The sequence below is a fragment of the Pelecanus crispus genome, chromosome 3, assembly GCF_030463565.1.
Source record: "Pelecanus crispus isolate bPelCri1 chromosome 3, bPelCri1.pri, whole genome shotgun sequence".
Taxonomy (NCBI): domain Eukaryota; kingdom Metazoa; phylum Chordata; class Aves; order Pelecaniformes; family Pelecanidae; genus Pelecanus; species Pelecanus crispus.
Genome location: NC_134645.1, coordinates 62,551,674 through 62,575,323, shown reverse-complemented (window position 1 = coordinate 62,575,323; position 23,650 = coordinate 62,551,674). Strand labels below are relative to the sequence as shown.

The following is a 23,650-nucleotide window of genomic DNA, read 5'->3' as shown; positions in this document are numbered from 1 at the left end:
AAAAAAAAAAAAACCCAACAGCTCAAAAAAAAGAGGAGCTTCACAGTTTAAATGGGCTTTACAGAACTGGACCAAGTCAAATTCAGGAAAAAAACCCGTATGTACCCCATTCACTGAGTCTCCTGTTCAGAAGTCCTCCCCTACGAGCTATGGTTGGCTAGTGCTTCTCGCAGACACACTTGCCCACATTGCAGAGACCATGGCAGCCCACAGACCAGCCTGCCAGCTTGCTGCTGTCTCAAAAGTAAGATTTTTCTGGAGGATGCAGGTATTATCCTGCTGGTGATCCAAGCAAGACACAAAATAGCATTCCTGTGTCTTCTGAACTCTTACAGTTTACCTGGGGTGTTTTAGAAGAAGTGAGAATGCCTTCCATCTCCAGAAGGTGTTTTCATACCTTCTACATGCATTTTAAATTACTTGCCTGATAGCAAACATCTCAGGCGTAGAGAACCCATCTCCACAAAAAGCACTCACTTTTGCAAAGTTAAGAACCACACTACATTATTTTTAGTGATTAAAGTTCCTAGTTTCCGAAAGCATAACAATGTGCTACAGGTTTAATAAATTGACCACATTGTTGGACCATGAGATTCACTAGAGAAAGAAAAACAAATACTCTGATTGAAGTAAGGGAGAAGGAAAGTGATTTCACATTCATGTCACTCAATACTTTAAAGACCAAGCTAATTTTCAGATCTTTTGGGTTACTTTGATTGTTTGAAGATATTCTACCATACTTGAAGGAGACAGGAAGCCTTACATGGCATCCGCGCATGGCCACAGTTCTCCAGTCAATGTGCTCTCCTTGTCTGTTAAAGTATAGCCCATGCTATATACCTGCACACAGGACTGAAAAAATTCTTCTTTAAAATTTCTGTTCCACATATTCAGTTATACACAGATTCAGGCCAAGGGACCTGAATCAACTCCTTTTAACCTAAAAGGTTATTCAGTTCTTGGGAATTCTTATGACCAACCACATTCTCCAGTTCACTACAGCCATTCTGATTCTTTATCTGAGCTCCATCTCCACTAGCCACTTTGAGGGACCAAAAACCAGATTCAGTTTTCCAGTATCACTTTCTTTTACTCAGCCAAATATCATATTAATGCTTTTAAACTGCAGGATTGTACCAGGAAACTTGCACTCAACTGATTATCTACCATGACCTTGAAAGCCTTCTCTGTCACTGCTTTTCCAAAAGAAAGTGATACCCCGTAAGTGAGACCTGCATTTTAGTTCCTAGATCACAGTGGATTTATTCAAATCAAAATATTGTATATTAGTCTGGTCTTATCTTCATTTAAATTGTCAAGCAGGAGAACCTGGTATGAATAATATATTTTAATCTTGTGGTGCACTAATTATTTTTTGTTATTATTTTAAAGAAAGATTTAGTCTCACTGATTGGTAACTACTCTGTTTTGTTTTATTATTAGCTCTAGCTTTCGCGCTATGCTTGGCAAGTCTTTTTGCTAACCAGAAAAATGTATTTAAATGTCCACACACACTTATTTAAGCAATTATGTACTTAAACAAATATTTATTCAGTTCTTAAATTTAACATGCTTATTACATTAGAAAAATGGTAAACAGAACATTTCTTTCTTACCAGATCATTTTTTTAATTCACAATTAGTGCTCATTTATAGTTGAAGGAATTTGACTCCTTTTAAAACGGGTCTTCATTGGTTAAAGAAACCACTTTAAAATAAACTTGATCCACATTCAAAGTATCCTTATTAAACAAAACAAGCAATAGCTTCAAGAAGTGAAGCTTCTAGTTCTAAAGTTCTGACAGATGCTGGAGACAGAAACAGCAGGAGAGAATTAAGTTTTTCCTCAATTATTCATTTAGTAAAAAACCTTTAAGCCATTTCCAAGCATCATTTATAGAAAAAAAATTCCTCCCAACCCATTTAGATTATGACCATTCCCATCTTTGTGCTGCTGTCCGTCTGAAAGTAATAGACACATGTTTATATGTGTACACAATATATCTACCAATCTATACACATCCACAGTCATAGATTTTATGTGGTTGCTTACTGGAGCTCAATTCTTTCTGTATACAACACAGTTAAATCAAGCTATGGTCCTTACAACTAAAAAACACTAATTTACTGCTGTGACCAGTCTTCTCCATTTGCCTTTGAATCCTCATTGTCAGATACAATGCTTTTCCAGACAAATTGTCACCTGCATTTACACACACATAGTTCTTCACAGAACTTTGTAAGGGTTTCAACACTGACAGCAGAAGGTGCTCAATCCCTGCTCCCCCCCGCCCTCCCCAACACAAGTAACATTCTTTAAGGACCGGTCATCCTGCTTCTGCCTTATTTCAGAGATATCTGGGCAGGTACTAGCTAGTAGCCCCATCTCCTGCCTTCTCTGCCAGGACAGTAACTCAGAAGCATTTAAGATCATCTGCTTTTGAGTACTCAGTGATTCAGAAATACATAATACTGCTCTTGATATAGAGTACCACTTTCCCTCCCCTTCTACCCATTCAATTCTCTCTAAATAGGTTATAACCGTTTATTTTAACATTCCAATCCTGTGAACCTTCCCACTAGACTTCAAGTAATACTAAGTAGATGAAATTTATAATCGTAAATGAGAAATTTCAGCTCCTCTTGTTTATTACCCTGGCTGCCAGCATTAGAGTATAGGCAATTAAATAGGGTTGGTTTTTTTTTTCTTTCTCTCTCCCTACTGTCACGTCTGGGTACCTTGATCACTTTTGTTCACAAACCCATGATTTAGACTTCAACATGTGCTTACATGTTCCTGTAATCTTAACCCTCCACCCCCACTGCCCCAGCTCAGAGCTCTTCCACCTGCCCAAGCCAAAGTGCCCCCCAGCAAATCGCTTCTCCAGCTAGTGGAGGGAGCCCAGACAAAGAACACGCTCCCTTCCCTTTGCAGACGATAACCAGTGTCTCCAAAACCCCAACAGCTTTCTACACTGAATTATTCACCCTACCAGCGGGTCATTTCTAGGATGTTTGTTTCCGTCCTGCTTATCGGGAAGGAAGGCTTTTCGAGCACATCAACTGGGTAAAAAAGCTTTCAAAAAGCTTCTGCCTCCTGGCAACTAGCATCAAAACCCTACCTTACTAATGTGAATTCTTCCACCAAAGCTGCCTGACAGGAGAGGCAGATGTGGCTGGGGGCAGAAGGGGAAGAGGGAGGTGCTAGGTTTCTTGCACTAGATGGAAAAGGTGGGTTTTCTTCTATGTCATGGGAAGTTCAGAGACTTGGGAAATGTCCCTTGGTCATCATCTTCTGTGAGTCTCAGCAGCCTCAAGAGTGTGAGCCATACTTTCCTTTCTCTAGGTCAGAAAAAGCCTTTCTAGGTGTATTTTCTAGCCAGTGGAGCAATTCAAGCATCACAGCTCCAAAGTCCTCCAGTCCCACAGCATGGATTTAGTCCACTTATTTCTGTTACCTTGAAATTTCTGAGATATCTGTCATTTTGTTCTATACAGGAAAAAAAGAAGCCACTGCTTCCATACGCAGTATGGTTTCAGGAAATGTCATATTCTAAATTAGTTGTACTGTAGGGCATCCAAAGGTATGATGAGGAGTCAAGTCCAGGCGAAGACACTAAACTGCAGCTGCCAGTCACGTACCGTCACCAGCTTTATTCAGGAGAAAGATTATCAATTTTTTTTTTTTTTTTAAATTTGCATTTGCACACTTATTTTCACATGGTAACTCTCTTCACAATAGTTATCAAAACATACCTCCATCCAAATGACTGCTGCATGAAGATGTATTTTTTGTAATACAGCTCCAGATTTTTCCACAGGCCTACTGTCACTACGTTTACCTTGACCGTCTCACAAGCAGAGGGGAGACCTTTGAGACAGATCAGCCCATAACCACTGCAGTCTTCCACTAAGTTACTCCGCAAAGGGGCAGGTCACCGCAGGAAGGGCTGGTAGCCTCTCCCGCTGCCTGTGAAGGCAGCTCTCCCTGCCGAATGGGAAGCCTCCTGTGCCTTGGAAACTGCAGCCATAAGGACAAAATTGACATGAATAGCACAACCTTAGGCAAATTTCACTAAAAATCATGTAAGCCAACGGGAGAGCTAATGGCTGGCGGTGGCATTCCTGAACACAAACAGGGTTTCAAAGGCAGCCCCCCAGCAATAGTTTCCTCCTCCAGAAGGGAGAGCAAACAAAAGACCAACCAAACATCCGTAACGCATCTATCCAGCGCAACATTTCAGGCTTCCATTATTCACTTCTTTTTCCATGAGCAAATATAGTGTAGCTAACAATATTAATGTAGCAGTAAGGGCAAACATGTACACATCTGCCTAAGCTGACAAATATATTTGCAAGGCTCATTTCACCCGCAGCTAAACAGAGGAAGTTGCCCCAAGACAGGGAATCTTAAGGAAAAAAGACGAGGGGGGAAAAAAAAAAAAAATCCCTCAAGGCAACTGCACACAAATATACTGTTGTACGTTGCTTGCTCCAATAAGCACTTAGACTGACTTCAAGCCCAGGAAAAATTATGGGACAGGAGTGAATTCACATCCTTTCAAGGGGCCCTATCACCCAATTCATTCTGCCTTTTTCAGCACAATTGGGATTATCACATTCCGGTGTCTGAATATCTCAATTTCCAAAACAAGATGTTAACAGCATAGATAAAGAACTCCAGCAAGTGCGCGAAAACAAGACTACACTTTTTTCAACCACTGTTCAAATATCAGCTACAATCTCTTGCCAAGTGTATGACAATAACAAAGAAAAGGCATCTGAAAGGAAAATACTAAGTCTTAGTATTCTCATTGCATCCTTTAGGTGAGCCATTCACAATGTTTGTTTTCAATTGTAATTTGATGTACTCCACACCACGTGCATTACTAGATGAACAGTACTACTGAAAGCAACACCGGGAGAGCAAATATTGCATTCCAAAAACAAAGATAGCATAGCAATAAAAATGCACAGATTTATGTTAGATTCACTGTATCTCCAGGCTAATCACAAACTGTTGTGGCATCCTCAATATTTCCCACTGGTATTGTCTTTCTTTAACAGGGGAGAAGGAAAAAAAAAAAAAAAAAAAAAAAGAAAGAAAAAGCAAAAAGCCGTGATTCAAAATGGAAGTTCAGTAATTATTTACAGCCCAGTATGTAACCAGCAAAATGACTGGCAAAGTTCTTAGCACATCAGCTCAGATGTATGTAAGCAAGGCATTCCTTCCCCGTGGTAGGCGGCCCCATGTCAAGCAGCTATGTGCTAGAACTTGTCCTGTGCTACCTGTTCAAAGGAAACTCTGCAAGAATATTTCAAGCTCTGACAGATACCACTTTGTGCAAAAACATCCACAGGAGTATTACAAAAAGAGACAGCGCTGATGTTTCAGCAACCCCTGTGTCAAGAAAAGGTGCTCTCCTGCATTTTTATTGACACACAGGAAGCAGACGATCATTCCTTGTACAATCAGCACCAGCACTGCCGATACTGCTTCTCTACTAGTCCCTTGCTCCTTTCCATGCTTTTTACCAAACTCTATTAAGATTTGCACCTCCCTTTTTCAGAGATGCTACTAAAAATGCCACTAACCTGGCGAAATTTTGCATCCCCAAAACGGTAAGAAGTACCCAACAAAAACACAATGCAATTAAAAAAAAAAACCTATCGTTTGCAGCATTTTATTACTACAGGATTAACAAGTGCCAAAGTGCGCTGTCCTTTCTCTCAGCAAGTATTCATAAAAATCTTGAGGACACTTAAACGTATTATGTGGAAGGATTCAGGACACAGCCATTCCTGCCTATGGCTGGAAGTGGAATACATAAAATCAGGTCCACATATAAAAACCACTTTTCAAGTAAAAACATGTTTTCTCCACTAAGCAGAACACTACACGCAGTGTGCATCTTTCCACATTCTTATAAACAACAGCCTTACAACCAGGTTTCATAAGAGTAACTAATTTTATCCCCTGGGCTAAAAGCTTTTTTTTAAAAAAAAAAAACCAGCTTTACAGAAAGCAGAAGTTTCAGAATTCCTGCAAGTGAGTCTAAAGCAACTCCAGTAAAAACACAGCAACTCACATGTACATAGGGTTCTGATATTTAGTCAGGTTTTTATTCTGCTACACAGGATCTTAATGCACGCCAAGAATAGGAACATATTTTTAGATAGTTATATATGTGAAAGACAAAAATGGGATGACAAAAGACAAGAGAGAAAGAAGAAAGAAAAGCCTACACCCAAAGCATATCTGATCTTTTCCTGGATATTCTTCAATTACTTTTTGTGGTTATGCTCCTCTTGTAACCCCTATGTTACAGGCCTAAAGCAATATTAGAAAACATTATTTTCCTTGTAATGTATAAAATCAAAAAAGAAAGGCCAAGTACCCACACAGTCTTGGCATTTACTGAATCTACTCTTCACCATTCCTGCAAAACTGCAAATTTACTCAGGTCGTAAAACTTAATCTTCAATTTGAGGAGGATACATGGGATTTCTCACAGCATCACCTCAGAGGACAGAAAACCCACCTGCCTTCTCTCCGACATCAGGTACGATTTTTTTCCTTGGTGAACACAAGGTCTAAAGTATCATTTTCTGCAGAACTTAAGGTTCATTTTAGAAATAATAGTTTCCTCTCTAGGACAACTTTCCAAACATAAAAGGGCCATAAATCTATTAAGTACACACTTCCCAAATCTGCAGGGGGATATCTTGGCCTCTGATTTTCTTCAGTTTTGCCAACCAGCAATAAAATGAAACCAATGAAAAACACAAAACCAGTCAATTTGCATCCGTCCTTTTAAATACCCTCCAGTACGGTGGAAGAGCCAAAGCACACCAATTTTCAGTGCTGCCAGCTAGGAAAGTTAGGAGGGCCGGCAGAGGCGAGCAGCGGAGTTACTGGGAAGGGGCAGGAGGAGCTCAAGGCAGAGGTCCTTGCTGAGCAGCCCTGCCTGCCGCCTCCGTGCACAAGCCCAATCTGTTCTTGGCACAGACTCTCCCGTGTTTTGTCTTTACTGAGCACCGCTTGCACAGTACGAAACAGTGAGACGGTCCTGCGAACAGAACAAGGCGGTTTCGCTAACCTGTCCTGTAAAACACCTATTTGCCAACATGGCCTGTAAAACACACGTGTGTATATAGACTCAAGATAAGTAATGTCATTTCTATAATTAAAACAACATCTTCCCTAAGTGGCTATATAAACCTTGTTTATTTTGATTGGACTCTCGTCTCAAAAGACAAGTTATGTTACAGTTTGCCAAGAAATACGCAGAAATCTCTTCATCACTGTTCTGTGAAATAAACTAATAGCAAGTGTAATTTGTCCCTTTGACATATATACTGAAGCCAAATTCACTCACTTACCAAAAGGTGTATTGAATATAAGATTCAAATACGCTTTCTAATATTGTCCAGTCACTACGTTGTTTATTACCTGTTGTGTGTCTTGTTCTTAATACACAAATACAAAAAGCGCTACTAAAAAACAACGTTCAGAAGAAAAGGATTGAGCATACAAAGAAATAAAACAGACACTTATTTTCTCCTTGCTCCTCTTCCCCCACTCCCCAAAGACATTGTAAGATTCAGAGATCAAATACTTATCAGCAAGGATGCAAGCATTTAACACATTTGTTCTATTTTAGGCAAAGCAATGAATAAGAAGCACAAGTACCAGAGAAGCACCCAAAAATGGGGTCATGCAAGGTGACAAAAGAATAGAAGCCTACAAAAATTAAATGAGCTGTAGCTTTAAGTCATTCCTTCAATTCTTAAATCTTTCTTCCATTGGTCTTGAAAAACAACAAAACACTAAAAGCTTGAAGTATTTATATTAGGATTTTTATATGCCTCCGGTTAGTATAGTTATAAGGAGCAATGCAATATATAAACATGAGTTTTAGAAAAAATGACCTACAGAAAATGTTAATAGTCTTAAACATATTTAAGTTTTTTTTTTTTTTTAAAGGATTTTATAACTCATCTACTCCCACAAAAGTCTTAATGTTTTAGGTGATAAAACATACAGAACTGAAGCAGGTCGCTGAGCAAGCTTTGATTATACAGCATGGGACCCATGTCATTTAAGACCGACTACATAAAAAAGGTGTGGAAAATGCTTGGTTTTTTGCTGTACTTACTATGCTACTGTAAAACTAATTCATACTTAAGTTTTGCTGAAAATAAGTCTAACATAAATCTCACTTTTAAAAAAAGAAAAAGCAGCTGGTAGCAATAGGAGTCTAATCTTGAGCTACTGAAACATCAGGTATTTCTTGAAAGGTCTGTTGTTCCATGAATAAAGCTACCCGACTCTGTCCCAGGGTCACCAAAGTGAAGGGTACTGACCTGTCTCATTCTGAAATTCCCTTCAATTGACTTAGAGAGCTCATTCTGCCTACGCTGCTAGCAACTAAAGACAAGTCACCCAACACCAGCAACGTGGCCCCCAAGTGAAATCATAGCTCCACTGAGGTCACAGCAAATTTCCCACTGACTTCAGGCAGGTTTCACCTTCTTATCTTCAGCCCTGTTTTCAGCTGTAGGAAACACACGCCCTATTTTTAAAAAAGCAAACTGTACTGCCTTCCTTGCTTCCTCTGAGTAAGTTCAAATTTAGGGACCACTGATAGTATCTTCTCAGAAACTTATACCATGACTTCAAAAAAAATGCCAAGTTGCTCTCCAGGGACATTACAGAAAGTATGGTTACAAAAATCTTAATGTGCGTGCACATGATGGGTCTGGATGTCATTTCAGTAGTTTGGAGTGCCAGTTATTCTTTGATGAATATTATTAGCAGAAAACTACTATGACTATAATATTAGAAATAACAGTTAATTACTCCTTACCTACACTTTAAAACCCTCCTGGCATAGTCATTATATGGCAGCTGTTGAATAGAGTAATGCAGCAGCCTTTTCTTAAAGCAAGATGCTTACTTTACTTCAAATGTAAATAAACTCATGTCTCCCGCTGCCATGTAAAATGAGCTGTTCGTAAGTAAATGATTTTGTATCTTCCTAGTGAGGCAGCAAACAGCCCTCTGTTCTCCACTTCTGATCACCAAAAATCTATTTCCTACCTAACTCCAGTGTCAACTGACAGCTAATGCTTCTAGCATACCAAGTTCTCGACAACAAGTAACTGCTGCTTCCGTAACAGCAACCTTTTTCAGAACACCAACACATAGGGTTTGCATGTTTTCCTCTCATGCCCCCACTTCCAAGCAGAATAACAAATGTGATTACAGCTATTAAATATTCCAACTGAAATACAATCATTTAGCATAACGAAAAAATATTTTATTTGGCATAGTATGTTGATGATTCTTACACACTTCCTATCAAATGTAGACTGCCATTTACTCCAGGATGGATGCAAAAATTAGCATTTAGTGAACATCGGTACATAGTAATTGAACAGACAAAAATGTCGACCCTGTCTCATTTCTAAGCTTTCTCTCACCAGCTGAAGGATCAGTTCTTTTTCCTTTTCAACCTACATTTTTTCTGCACAGTTTCAAAGAAATGATAGAAGCTACTGAAATGTTTCTATTTACCATAATAATGCAATTCCGCTACTTTAGGGATTTTCTTCGGTAAACAATCTCAGTTGACCAGCATTAAGATGAAGAGCTAAGCTACCATAAAGACCCCAAACTTATGTCAAATTTGATTCCATGATTATCTGTAATCTGTGCTCACCTCCCTCTATAGAGTAAATTACACTCAATAGAAGGGATAATTCTAAAGGAGACAATACACCATAAAGCCTTATCCTGCCATGAACTAAAGTAGCAGCCTTTTTTTCAATTTAGTCAATGAGGCTTAGTATACCCAAAAGAAAGAACCACACTAAACATTTTCCTAGAGTCTGCACAAGCACAGTATTCAGCATTTTCCTAAATCTGAAATTTAAAAATCCCATTTCTTTACACAACAAAGAGCAGCAACTTTTCTTTGCAATTATTAACACTTGGCCACCAAAAGATCCATTCTTAAAGATGACCTTACAAGGAAGACAAATAGCTGTGACTTCTCCTTTTTTCTGATTCATAAAAGGAAGGATTCAAACTTTACACTCTCCAGGAAGTATTTCTTCTCCTTATTTTATTGTTGGGGGTTTTTTCCTCCCCGGAAGTTTATAGTAGCTCAATGGGATGGCAGATACATCATTCAAATAAAATTTTGCTGAGGAAGTATTTTAATTCAAAGTATTTTCATGGTTTTAATAGAAGAGGAAGTTGGGAAAAGATTTATCTTTAAGAGTTTCAGCCTTCTGCTTTCCAGGAATTACTAAGAAGGTCCATAATCCACTAGTGAGAGCTCCAAATAAATGCCCAGGAAAAAAAGCAAAACAAAATAAACAAAACAAACAAAACCCCAAAATAAAACATACACAGACCCCCAAACTAAAAGCGAAACACCCCCCACCCCCCCAAACCCCAAGGCAAATCAAACAAAAATCTGGAAAAACGTACTTCTGAAGCACATGCCGATCAAAGCTTCACACTCCCTTTTTATGTGTGCGTATGAAATGCATCTATCAATCTTTAAGAAAAAACAACACATCTCACTGTTTTGTCCTCTGATGGTTGTTTTTGAGATTCAATCGCATTGATTCATTCTCTGTTCTTGCAAAATAAATAGGCTAAGGAATGAAAACCCTGTTTATTTTCTGTGTCTGATCCCTTAACCAATACTAACATCACCTGTGCTAAAAGCTGCTTAGGAGCACAAAAAACTGCAATCTATTCAATATTCTCTAGCTGGTGAGGGCAATTACACACAGAAGACAACAAATGTATCACTTGACTAGTATTCACTGTATGCACGCACCACATTTTAAGTTAATGGTTCAGAGCAAAACATGACAGGAAGCCTCACTTTCTTGGCATACTTCAATCTTCTAGAATTAAAATTATTTCAAGAAAGTAACACACGCAAAACCAGCCACCCAGTAGTAAACACATTTGTGTTTGCTAGCTTTAAAACTCTACCTGCCAAGCCAACAGCCAATTGATTTCCTTGGCGTAAATTCGACATTTCCAATCTGGGACATTACCCAATATGAGCACTGTAAACCCTTTCCTAAATGAGGTAATCACATTGGTGCTGCTATAGTTCTGGTTGACTTGCAGTTTCCATTACAATAAATCCTTGCTGCACATTCCCAGAGGTTTTACAACTTCTCTGCCCCTTTAAAAAAAAATTACTCCAAGTTGAAACCTGCCACGTAAGATTTAAAAAAAAAAAAACACCACAAAAACACATGACAGTATATTTTCCTTAATCCTCAAAATAATCTGTACATTAAAGAAAAGAAAAAAAAGATAAACATATTTCTCTGAATATTTACAGTTCCACTCTTAAAACTAGGAGGACACTGACAACATTTATTTTTGACTAAGTAACTGACTTACTGCAAGTAGGCTCAAGGCATAATCAGTAAAAAAAAGTACTGAAATACTCCATTTTAAACAGCTATTAGGAATAGCTATTGTACATATCAATGCAACTATCTTTCATAAAGAATTTACTATGCATTATAGCAACATGATCCTATTTACACAATAAGTTGTTGTTCCAGTCCATCAAGTACACAAGGAATTTTAATGCATCCGGGAAAAAAAAAAAATCAATTAGGCAATGATCATCTGATTAAAAAGGCACATCACACCATTCAATTCTTTCCAACGTGTTCATAAATCAAGCCTTCAGACTTCTTGCTGAAAACTTCCAAAACCTATACGTGGGTATTTCAAGGAGCTGATTTTTAAGCTTAATCAAATTCAGCACGAAATAAAGTATTATATGCTATTAACATGAAAAGGCAACACCATCAGACAACAGCAGAAAAACCTTAGAATAGGTACTCTGAGGTGTTTCTAGTTTTAGCAAAAATGTTTTAACAAATTAGCAGAAGGCTTTTCTACAGCGCACTAAAACACAGAAACACTTTTGACAGGGCAATCGAACTAAAGCCAGAAACTGATTAGGACATCATCATTTGCTTGATTGAGGTCCAAAAGGGATGGGGGGAGAAAAAGAAGTTAAATGAAAAGGAAATTATTGTCTTTATAATCAGATTTTAGTACTCGCACTACAGTGAAATGTATTGCAAAATCAAGCCTCAAGTTTGCAGGTGCTAAGTATCCCTGCATATTAGGATTTTCAATTTTGACATCACCTCTTTGTAATTCCAAGAAACATCTAAGAGATTAGAAACTGAAAGTTAAACCTGAAAGTATGTTTTTCTGCTTTCTGTTTTCACATACACACTGCGATCTCCCTGAAGTCCTGGGTGAGGAGTGCTAATAAATCCTAAAATTACAGTCATCCCATGCAAACCAGGAGAGAGAGTACATGAGATGATGAGATACCAGTATTAAGATTTACATGCAAGACCAGCATTTTAAAACCTTGGGATGCAAACACTGGCCTTGCTGCAACTTGTGTTTCAATCATGTTGAAAACTGACAACATCGGCACAGGTCAACTTGCTCCCAGCTTTCCCTTGCCTCCTTCCCCTCCCCTCCCACGGAAAGAGGATGGGAAAGAGACAAAAACCCAAAAGTTTCCTACCAACAGAAAAATCTCTTTGTAAGTAATTCATTCACCATACATATTTGTGTCTACTGACAAAAGAGACATGAACTGTCAAGTCTGCAATCCTATAAATTAAGTATATGACTCTTTCATAAACACCCTCCTTTCTTATACTTCCCCTTTTATACAGGTGCAGAGTAATTTGATTTTTCATCTCCTAACCCATTAAGACAAATTTACCCAAAACAGTCCAAATGCTTTATATATTTATTTGACTCACACTGAGTTAACTGGACATGCCCTTAAAATTCGACAAAATGCTGCAGCATTCTTCAAATTGCTTAGCATTTTGTTGCAACAAGCTATCACCTATCTTCACATGACAAATCTGGATCTCTGTTGTCAAGCGTTGGAGAAGAAAGAGAAAACCGCAGGTTACCGTTAGCTTCATCATAGTTTTACCTCCCTTTCCTACACGCCTACGTATATATCTCAACTGCTTTATCTGTCGTTATATTAGCGAGTAATGCAAAAATATTGTCTGCATTTCAAATTTTGCCCCTTATATAAGGCTTAGTGTCTTGTTCTGGGGCTCATCCTTGATAACTCATGAGAGATGAGTTCCAAGCTCAAATGCTTAGGAGATCTGGTTTCTCTCTTCACAGCATCCTTTGCAGCCATGTCACAGAACATGACCCCATACTTTCCGTACTCTCTTCAACATCCTGCAATTTCCACACAGAATGTTAAGAAAATTTGGGGTTTTATTTGCACCTTCCTGTTTGGCATCAAGCATGCCTAGACCAAACAGCAGCTGTAAGAGAATGTCCGCAGCATTGCATAGATACCACTTTTTCAACAGGTTAGCAGGCTATGCTTGACAGCCATGCTGCAGACATGTAGAATGACTGCACCTGATAACATTCATCTTTTTCATCCTCTTTAATCTTTCACTGCTTATGCCAGAGGCCTCCCTTCCCACAAGCTCTCTCCTCCACCTCTGGGCTGCAGGCTGGAACACAACGTTTTCTGCTGCTACTTGACATAGACCAGCTACCTACATCTAGGCAATTATCTTCATTTCTACCATTTCCATGAATTTTAGCTGGATCTTTAGGGTGTTGTTTTTCATCTTTATTTCTTCATTTGCAGCATCCTACAGCAGAGCCTGCAAGTTAAAATCTGTCAAGTCCCATAGTTCTAACCTCAAGCCACAACACTCACTGACAAAGAGCCAGACTTAACATTTCAAGGTCTTCTTCAAAATTCAGAAATCTTCACAGCTTAACAAAAAACCTTCTCATTTCATCCAAGGAAACAGAGCTGACACCCTCAGCTATCTTTGGGCAACAGCAGACTATAACTTAAAATAAGAACAACCTCCCCCATTGATGTTTCCCACCCTTCCTACAGTGTGGCACTTCCACCCTCATAACCCATCTACCCAGTGCTCTCTTCTGCACAATACTTAGATCCGAGCACTGTATGTGTTTAAGGCCCAGTATTTTTTAACCGATCAAGTTTTCAGAAGTGCCTTGTGCTTTTGATAAATTCAATGTGACACTGTAAAGGACTCCAATTTCCACAAAGTGCTGAGATTCATCTTCTGAAACTTCTGGCAGTATTATTTATTTTATATATATTGTATCTAGAAGTAGGTACATGCTACACAGCCAATTTTAACAAGCGTAGCTAGGCTCTCCTTATTTAATATTCATGTCACAGGAGTAAAAATCCAGCCAGGAATCAAACTGTGGCATCCTGTGCCAAAGACAACTTACCACTCAGCTGGTAAGTTGGCAATTCAATTTACAAACCTGCATTCCTGCATTTTAATCCTTTGTAGAAAGGTGGTAATATATGAGCAATATGAAAAGAACTGGATTCAGATCATTAGAGGTTCACAAACCAAACACACGAAGCTTTGGAGGCTGTCCAAAACAAAATCATGCCTAGGTGGTGATGTCCGTTCAATAAAAATTCAATGTCATAATTATCCTCTCACTTTTTCCCCAAAGAGCATTAGTGCTCAGAACTGTGCTGCTGCTCAGCCAATTATATTAATGCTGTGAGAAGACGGATAGGGCCAGCAGCCAATCGCTGTGCCAGGTCACTGCCTGCTGATGCGTAATTTACAATTATCAAGCAATTAGCAAATGAAGTGAAAATTCAACATTCATCTCCACATAACGCAGAAAAACTCATTTTAAAATTAAAAATATGTTTTAATAACTTCATTTTGGCTACAGACACACGGAGAAAAATAAAGCCTCCTTTTTCCAATTTCTCCTCCTTTTACAGCTGACAAAACGCTCTGCTGTCTGAAGCTAGTGACCAAACATATTGTTTGATGTTTCTAAACGAATTGATCTCTTCCTTGCAAGTAAATATCTATTTAACAGAAAAGAATAAAAAAGAAAGCTGTTGATAAAGGTACTATTCACCCAACTAGTATATTTGAAACTGTTACTTAAATTAACCACCTGATGAACATCCTGTCCTGGCACATGGGTGAATTAACTGGGCACCTATCTGCCAGGAGTCCAAAATTTTCTTTTCTTCTCTATATTTAACAATACATGCCATAAAAAAAAGCTGATCTGCAACTAGTCAGCTGCACAAAATAAATGTTCTTTCCCATTAATGATCAAGACAATAGTTTGTCATGCTCACAAGAAAGTAGAGCTCCCATTGCACACACTCACAATCCTAATCCTAGTTTAAAAAAAAAAAAATTAGCAAAAAATAACTTCTAGATAACTTTGGTTTATCCCCCCTCTAGAAAACTACTGCATCTTCCTTACTATATGGTATGAACATTGGAATTGACCTTCTTTAAAAGGGTAGGAAAAAGGCAGAAGAGGTCACCATCAACAGTGAAATCCAAATAGATAAGAGGATATTCTTACATTTCTACGTCCTCTATCATAAAAAAAAAAATCCTGACTTTAAAGACTTGGTAAAGGGAAAAAAAATAGGAAAAGCTACAGGCTCCAGCAGGGGGGTGGGGGGGGAATCCACAACAAACAGCTGATGTAAACATGTAACACTTTTGTATGCACTGGACAATGCTAGTCTTGCTGCACTGATGTCAGCTCCAGATTTTCATCTCACAAGTAAACTTATCTAAGCCAGAGAGAAAGAATTTAAAATCTATATATACACACACAAGACTAAATGATGTCAACTGGAGAAAAAACTGATGGCATTTGACATACTTCTCTCTCCAAAAAGACACCAGCAACAAAGTAAACTTTTTTTCTGACTGTATGGGGTTTAAGAAAACATTCACACTGACAACACAATTTGTTTACTTTTAAAGCAGTCCTTCACCCTCCTTCTGCACGAGAAACACTTATTTCTGACTTCTCTTTTCTTGCACGCCCTGTATTACCACAGTGTCAGAAGGGAAGAGAAGGAGAGGAGGGAAACCAAAGCAACACAGAAAAATCCTCCACAAACCTGTTGCTGTGGATACTGCATTCCTCCCATGGCTGCCGGGGCTCGGCCCTGCATTCCCACGGGATAGCGCTGGGGGCCGGGAGGGCCGTAGGACTGCCCGGGGTAGGGGCTGCTCTGCTGCGTCTGAGAGTGAGGGTTATTGCCCATGCCGTACAACTGAGGTCTCTTCATGACCATTGGATCCATTGGACTGCCCTGTTGTTAAACACAAGCAAAGAAATACTTCAAGATACAGGAAGGAAAAGGTCATAGTAGTCATGCTTCCCACAGGCAAACCATACACGTGTTTTCTCAATGCTTTATACATCAAATATTGACTTGACACGCAAACAGGCAAAGTACCATACTCTGGTTCTCATATTAATTAGGTGAGTTTTGGAATGCTGAGTTAGGGACTTGCATTGCATTTAAAAAAAAAAAAAAATTTGCACTCAAACTTGAGGTCGTCTCTTACCTACAGAAAAAGCAGAAAAGCTGCCCAATAAACTTCAGCTTAAGAAATAACTAAGTATACTGCTGTAAATTGATTAGCATCACTGACTTCAAACATAAATAAAACCGTGTCTATCAAGAGAGACACAAGTAGTGGACAAGCCATTTAACCTTGAGAAAACATCTGTTTTCTTACCTTGAAAAAAGGGAAAGTGGAAAGAAAACAAGGTTTCCAAGAAGCACAATGCATACAGAACACTGTATTTCAGCATTTTCATATTGCTATCATGTGCATTAATAAGTTTCCAGATCAAAAGGCAAGTCATAACCTGAATTTTACATGAAAGTTTATTTGCCTCTTAATAGACCTTAGAAAATCCAAACTGCAATCACGGATGGAGGGGGAAGGGAGGCAAGGGAGGGAAGCTTTATTTTTAGACTTTTTGGCAGCACTTACCAAGCACCGTAACAGTTTCAGGACGGGTGTCAACCATTGTGTGGTATTACTCTCATGTTTTATTACTGAGGACTAACTGAATCAGAAAAAATATCATATTTTGTCAAGTGCAGCACTGTATTGTTAATATGACATCCATTTTTTAATTCCAGAATGCTGGTTATATTCATGGAAGAAAGAGGGGGGGAAAAAGCTTTTAAAAAGCCTATCACAATCTCATCTTTGAGAAAGAGACGCATCCACACACACCCCCTCCTCCCAGGGAAAAAGACCTATTAATTCACCCTGCCAGCCCACCCTCACGCTAGGAGCAGGATTCCTTCTCATAGAACATTTTGTACATGTTTTCCTACAGTGTACTGTTGACCAGTTTCATTTTAAAGCCTCCTATGTAATACGCCTTCTACAAGTCATAGAATCATAGAATCACAGAATGATAGAAGTCCTTTTTGGCTATTATATTCTGATGTAATAGTTATGATGACGATAAATGACATTTCCCCCCCTCCCATCCCTGTTTCTCCTCATTATTGCTGTTTGTACTACTAACACACTATGGCTTTTTTCCCCTACACACACGAAGCACGTGCTCTCCCAAGTAGTCACTGCTTAATGAACTATTACATGTTGTTCTCACTCTTCCCTTCCTGCAAGTAAAAAACTCCAGCCTTCTCGCTTTTTTCACTAGCTCTCCTCACCCTTACCAATACTGATTTGCCAGGAACATCACCCAAGCGGAATAAAGCATTCCAAATGTGGACACGCTACGCTGAGGAGGTGGAAACAATAGCCGCCGCCTCCTCACACGACACCTCCATTCACTTCAGAAGAGGACTGCCCTTTTTTGCCACCATAGCAAATTACGCATTCACTTCTAATTTTGGGTGAGTATTACTCAGCAATTTTCCCTTTATTATTTGGCTTCTTTGCGCCCAGATTAGAAGTTTCTATTTTTCACCACTAAATGTCCCTGGGCAATTTACTATTTATATTTCATACTTTTCAAAATCAATGGTTCCCCAACCACTTCAGGCCACCTGACCCATAACAACACTCTAATATTTTAATTTTCTTTTTAGGCTGTCATGCACTCTCACCACACTTTTAACTAAAAACAACACAAACACAAAGGTTCAGCAGATGAACTACAGATCCCTTCTTACGGGGTCCCAGGGGACAACTTAAATTTCCTCCTATAGACCAAGATACTTTATCTATGTTTATTTCTGTGTTTTATGTTCATTCTGTGCATCACCTGTCATATTCATCTTCTCAAATACAAATCCTTGTTTCAAAGCAAGTCTTGAGTTTCCTTCACGAGATTCTCATGAAGACCAACAGCACTGTTCATTGCCACCATCTTCTGCTTCAGGGTATTATTTCCAGGTCTCCACTCCAATAACAACATTTACTCAAATTCAATTTTAATTAATTTTGACCGTAATATTTTCTGTTCCACATCCAATACTTAAATATAATTATAAACAATGCAGATAGCTACACAGCTAAAACAGTCTGACACTTTCCATTATTAAGACTACTTTCAGGTGCGTATAAACTTTGCCAAACTTCAAGCATTTAGGCTGAAATTTTCCAGGCCATATGTATGCCTGAGGCTGAAATTCTCTGGAAAATTCAGCAGAAACAGTTCAGCTATGTCTTAGAATGAGGTCACAGAGAAATCCATCGTTTATGTTCTTACATAAAACACTTAAAAATACCTCTTGAATACCATGCTTTGGGGCAGAGAATTTTAATTTGCCAGGGTGACATTGACTGTTCGGGAAAGGCAAGGTGCGTGCCCCTGTTGAGAGCGAGCACCTGAATGTCACTGGACCATGAGGAGCACGGGAGGAAGAAACGGGAACGCACAAGCGGCGCAGCGAGACTTCATCAGAGGAGTTGCAAGGTGTACGGAGGCAGCCTCAAAATTTCCAGACAAAGAGAGACAATGAGTTAAAAAAAAGCAGCGGAGACAGAAGCGAGGCAGGAAGAGTTGAAGGGAAGAGGAAGAAACAAGGTCATAAGAGTCTCTCTGTCCTCTGGACTAGTGACCTCCACTCACTGGAGTTTTTTGTGTGTGTTAAGAGAGTGACCCTCACTGCCACTTCATCCCTCCTTCTCTTCCTCTCACCAGCCTGCTGTCTCTTTGCTTCTCCCTGCCCTCTCCAGGACAGCCGCTCCTCCTTCCCTCAGGTGACATCCCTCCACTTCAGAAAGGTGGAGGCATGAAGAGCCTGAGACTCCAGCCTGTAGGCGACCCAACGCTGAGACCAAGGGGGCTGTGCTCACAGGGTATGAGTAACAAGGGACCTAGGCGTACTCAAAGTTTACTGTGGACACTGCAATTAAGGCATGAGGATCAAGGACTGGAGATACTGAATATGAGAGGGCTAGACTGAGAGAGCAGTAAATATCCCAAGGCAAGTTACTGGGACAACCCAGCGAGACCTCCCCTAGCTGTCGGCGCTGCCTGTTCCCTCCTCCCTCCAAGGTCTCGGGGAAAGAACAAACAGTACGAAGAGTACTCCGGTCATCTTTAGCACTGGAGAAGACAGACCCAGTGACGAAGCACACCTCATCCCATGCACTGGCCAGTCCCTATAGAGGGTGGCAACTCACCACTGCTATTCCTGACTCCCTTCAGATTAGATCCCAATCGTCTGTGCAGTGCAGCTAAAGGTTAAGACACCTACCAGTGACTCAGTGGCTGTCAACATATTTCTGCAAGGCAAAACAAAAGCCAAATAGCAAGCTCTTCCCCCGGTTTAAGAAACATTACCATTGCAGAAGTTAAGAGCTGTTGGAATTAAGTTTGCCCTTGCAACATTAAACGTGTCTCCTTCACAGATATAACTGTATCGGTCTTTAAATACACGGTCACACTTTTGTCCTCACAGGCAGTGGATGCGCCTGCTCTAGGGATCGGCCGGCAGCAGCGCAGTGAAGGGGCTGTTGTGTGCTATAGCGCCGGATGCTTCACTCAACATACAGGTAGTGAATGAAGCAGAAGATGGTCTTATCGTTAAGGTAGCTGTATGCTGCTCAGGCAGAACTGGAGCCTACCTTGACATCTGCCACAGTTTTTCACTAAAACAAAAAGTTCTCCAAATTTACCAATTTAATGCATCCCTCATTTCCCGACTTGAAGTCATGGGATTTAAATTGCAGAAAATGCTGCGTATCTACAACTGCAACTACTTTTGAATTTGAAGAGACATGCTTTGAACGTGTTTTCAGAAGCTGTATGTTCCAGAAAATTTAACCGACAGCCATCATAAACAGGCCACTCAAACTTCCTACAGCAATGCCTCAGTTTCCCAACCGTAAAAATGAAAAAAAAAAAAATCATCATCTCTTCACCAGAGAGGTGATTTGAGAATTTAATATGACTGTGATCAATACCAGAGAAAACTCCCTAACCAAAGAACAAATTTTGTCTTCAGAACAGTGTACGGTGAGAAAGACCTGGAGCCATACACCTAACAGAAAGAAAAAACAGCTGCTCGCCCAGTACTACGTGTCCTGTACAGTGGAGGTAAAAATGTAATAACAACTTTTTCCAACTTTAACGCATGCACAGTTTTCAGCTTTAATGTTCTTTTAAACTTAAAGTTTCATTTTTATAGCAAGAGTTTCTTTCATCCATAACGTTTTGAAAAGTTATTTAGGAGTTGTTAGTTGAGAAATATGTATTATAATCTTACCTGAAGGTTCCTTTAACATTCATTAAGTTCAAATATTTTCTTTAACGTTGGTTCCAACAGCTTTCAAGGACAAGTTTTGGGTGACAGGATGATTATGACAAGTATCAACCTCTTCATGTTGTAGGGATCAACAACCAACCCCTCCACACCTGCTCCCTAACACTTACCAAAAATGACAGCATTGCTGTAACTGCATCACATTGTAAAACCCAGAGGGCAAGTATGACCATGAACGGATGATGGTATCTTCCATGCCTTTACTTAATTCTATTACATGCTGTACTACAAAGTTTTAATGACTTTTTTATTTTTATTTTAGTTTCACTGCAGTCATCAATATCCATTTATTTCCTTTACCTTCCTTTACAGAAGGGTCCAATTTTTCTCTAGTGCTATTTTACTCCAAATATACGCATTACCTTTTTACCAATTTAGCTAGTCTTTGCTCATGCTATTTTTACGGCCATATTCTTGCCAGGCAAGCCTGAATGGATTTGGCCTTTTGCTTCTGAGTCTGCACCTCCTCTTCAACTTGCTGCATTTCTTTTAAGCTTTACATAGGTCTGCAGTTCCTCAAAATACCTCAGTCTTATTCTTTGCTTCAGTCCACGGTAATATTATAACTTATAACCCCCTTATTATAGTGTCTATCTTGTGTCAGTATTGAATTCATTTGCACAGGTACTATCAGGCTTCATAAAAACAGAGCATTTCGTAAGAGTCCTTGCCTATTATGTACCTTGTGAGCGCATTAAAACACCCAACAGAAGGTTTCCTAATGATTTCACTATGGCCAAGGTTTCATTCCTGGTCTTCAGACTAACAGTCCAACCATTAAGGTAGGACACAGAAAAGCCTACGCTGCCTACAAATAGTAACTGACAACCTTTTCCTGTTACCTGCTCCTTTTTTCAATGCTTTGTGTAGAACACACAAACTCAGCATCCCTGCTATAAGCAGAAGTGGAAAAATTAACATTCTACGCCCACTTGTAAATTCAGTACCACCACCACTTCTGCTCTCCTCCTAGCCAAAACAATCAAATAAATCACCTCATCCCGAAGTACCTGGAGATTCAATTTTACTTTTTCTAAAGTGAGAGAAAAAAAACCACTACCGTTTTCTCTCATCATTTAACCAGCGTTTTTCCACGTATCTCATCTCCAATTAGATCTGAGGCAGGGTGCACACTAGAATAACTTGAGCAGCAGTCTGACCAAGTTGTATCAGCTCTTCCATTTGGGACATTACTGATGTTACATATGCATTATATATACACTGTTAACTTATCAATGTATGTTTCACTTCTAACACCAAAATCTTTATTTGAAAGATGTTTATGAATATGAACAACACTGGTCACAGTCTCAAAATGTAACTTAGTCCTTTCAAGATGCCACAAAGAACCCCACCACTAAAATCTCGAGGCAGGGAGGAGCGGGAGACACTTTACAAAGGTCACAGTGGGATTCAGATGTGACGACAGAGCTCTTATACAAGGCAGACAGCACAATTCACTACAAGACAAGAGTATTCTCAAGAGATATAACTACTCTTCAAGTGAAAGTGTGCTTTTTTGTTTGTTTAAACAAAAAAATTCAAAGCAGCATTGGTTTGGCTGACAACAGCAAATGCTGCAATTTAAAGGGTCTATAAGCCACAGCGCATCCCAACAACTAATGCTACATCATTTCCACCTATAACAAGACAACATGGACTCACCACTCTCAAGTATGCTTGCCCTCAAACTTCTAGAGCTACTGAATACAATAACTCTTTGTTTATTCGTTGATCTGCAGCCAAAGCTTCTGTCTCCGTATTAAAAAAAAAGCTTCTTTATTAATACCAAAGCCTTGAAACCTCATAATAAAGACAGCTGACAATCAGCTACTGACATTCCAAGAAAGATGGGCATGGAGCGCTCAGCTCTAGGTCAGGCACCAAGTTACAAATTTATCGCTAGAGATAATCACAAGTATTCACTATAATACAATGACACAGCTGGCATGAGGACGAAACTGAGGAAAAGATAATCCATTCCTAGATAATGCCATCATTTGTATGAACATGTACAAGGACTCCTCAGCCAACGTTTTTACACAACAAAAGCATGAGTATCAAAACACAACTTGTTACATGTGTTTTAAATATCCATTTAAGAAAGATGCAAACAACTATTAAAAAAGTATTAAGGTACAGCATTTAAATCTTACATTAATATTAAAATCTGAGAGGTGACTGGCAAACATGCTTCCTATTTTTTTTTTAAACAGGAAGTATACTGTCTGTGCTTCACTAAAACTTAAAAAAAAAGTCAGTTGCACAAACACAAGGAATATGCAAAAACAAAGAGCCAAGTTCAACATAAGCCTATGATGAAGGAAAATGCAGTGAATGAAGAAGCATATACTAGCAGAGATTTAACAATAATATCAACTTTCCTTGTCTTAAAGGCTCTGCACACTGTCTGATTTCAGCTGCAGGGAGACATTGAAAATAGGATTTCCAATTCAAAACAGAAAGCATGTAATTAAAAAGGGGAAGGGGAGAAAGTCAAAGCTATGCCTGACCAAAAATCAACTACTTATCCACTAGAACATTTACAAATAACTACACAAACAAGTGTCTCTGGGGGGTGGGGGAGAAGGACATTCATATGCCTGTTTTCCAGTTTTCTTCTGGGTCCTCTTTAACACAACCTGAAAAATGGAAGGGCAGTGATTCAGCCACTCTCTAGTTATTATTTTGTAGCTAGATAAACCTAAGTGACTACTGAAAGAACAAATCACAATAAACATAGCAAAGAAAAGAAACCTGTTTTTAAACGAGCTACACAACTAACTTCGTGTTGCCACTATGAGTGCACACAAAGGTTAAGGCAACATCAAAAAGCAATTATACCCATTTATCACACCTGATGGCCAAAATAATCCTATGTCTCTGGCAAGTTCATATGGCTATACAGCTCAGAGCTGTTGCCCTTCAAATTGCCTTTGTCACTGCCAACTACTGACATACAGGTA

The 23,650-nt window shown here is 39.2% G+C and overlaps 1 protein-coding gene across 3 annotated transcripts in view; it reads right to left on the bottom strand.

Annotated features, from left to right (window-relative positions):
• Nucleotides 1-23,650, bottom strand: part of ARID1B (AT-rich interaction domain 1B) — a 333,749-nt gene that overhangs the window by 284,402 nt on the left and 25,697 nt on the right. For all 3 annotated transcript variants that reach the window (XM_075706646.1, XM_075706644.1, XM_075706645.1), the window contains one exon: nt 16,032-16,226. In XM_075706646.1, coding sequence (XP_075562761.1) covers nt 16,032-16,226 — 195 coding nt within the window. The remainder of the gene's footprint in view (nt 1-16,031; nt 16,227-23,650) is intronic.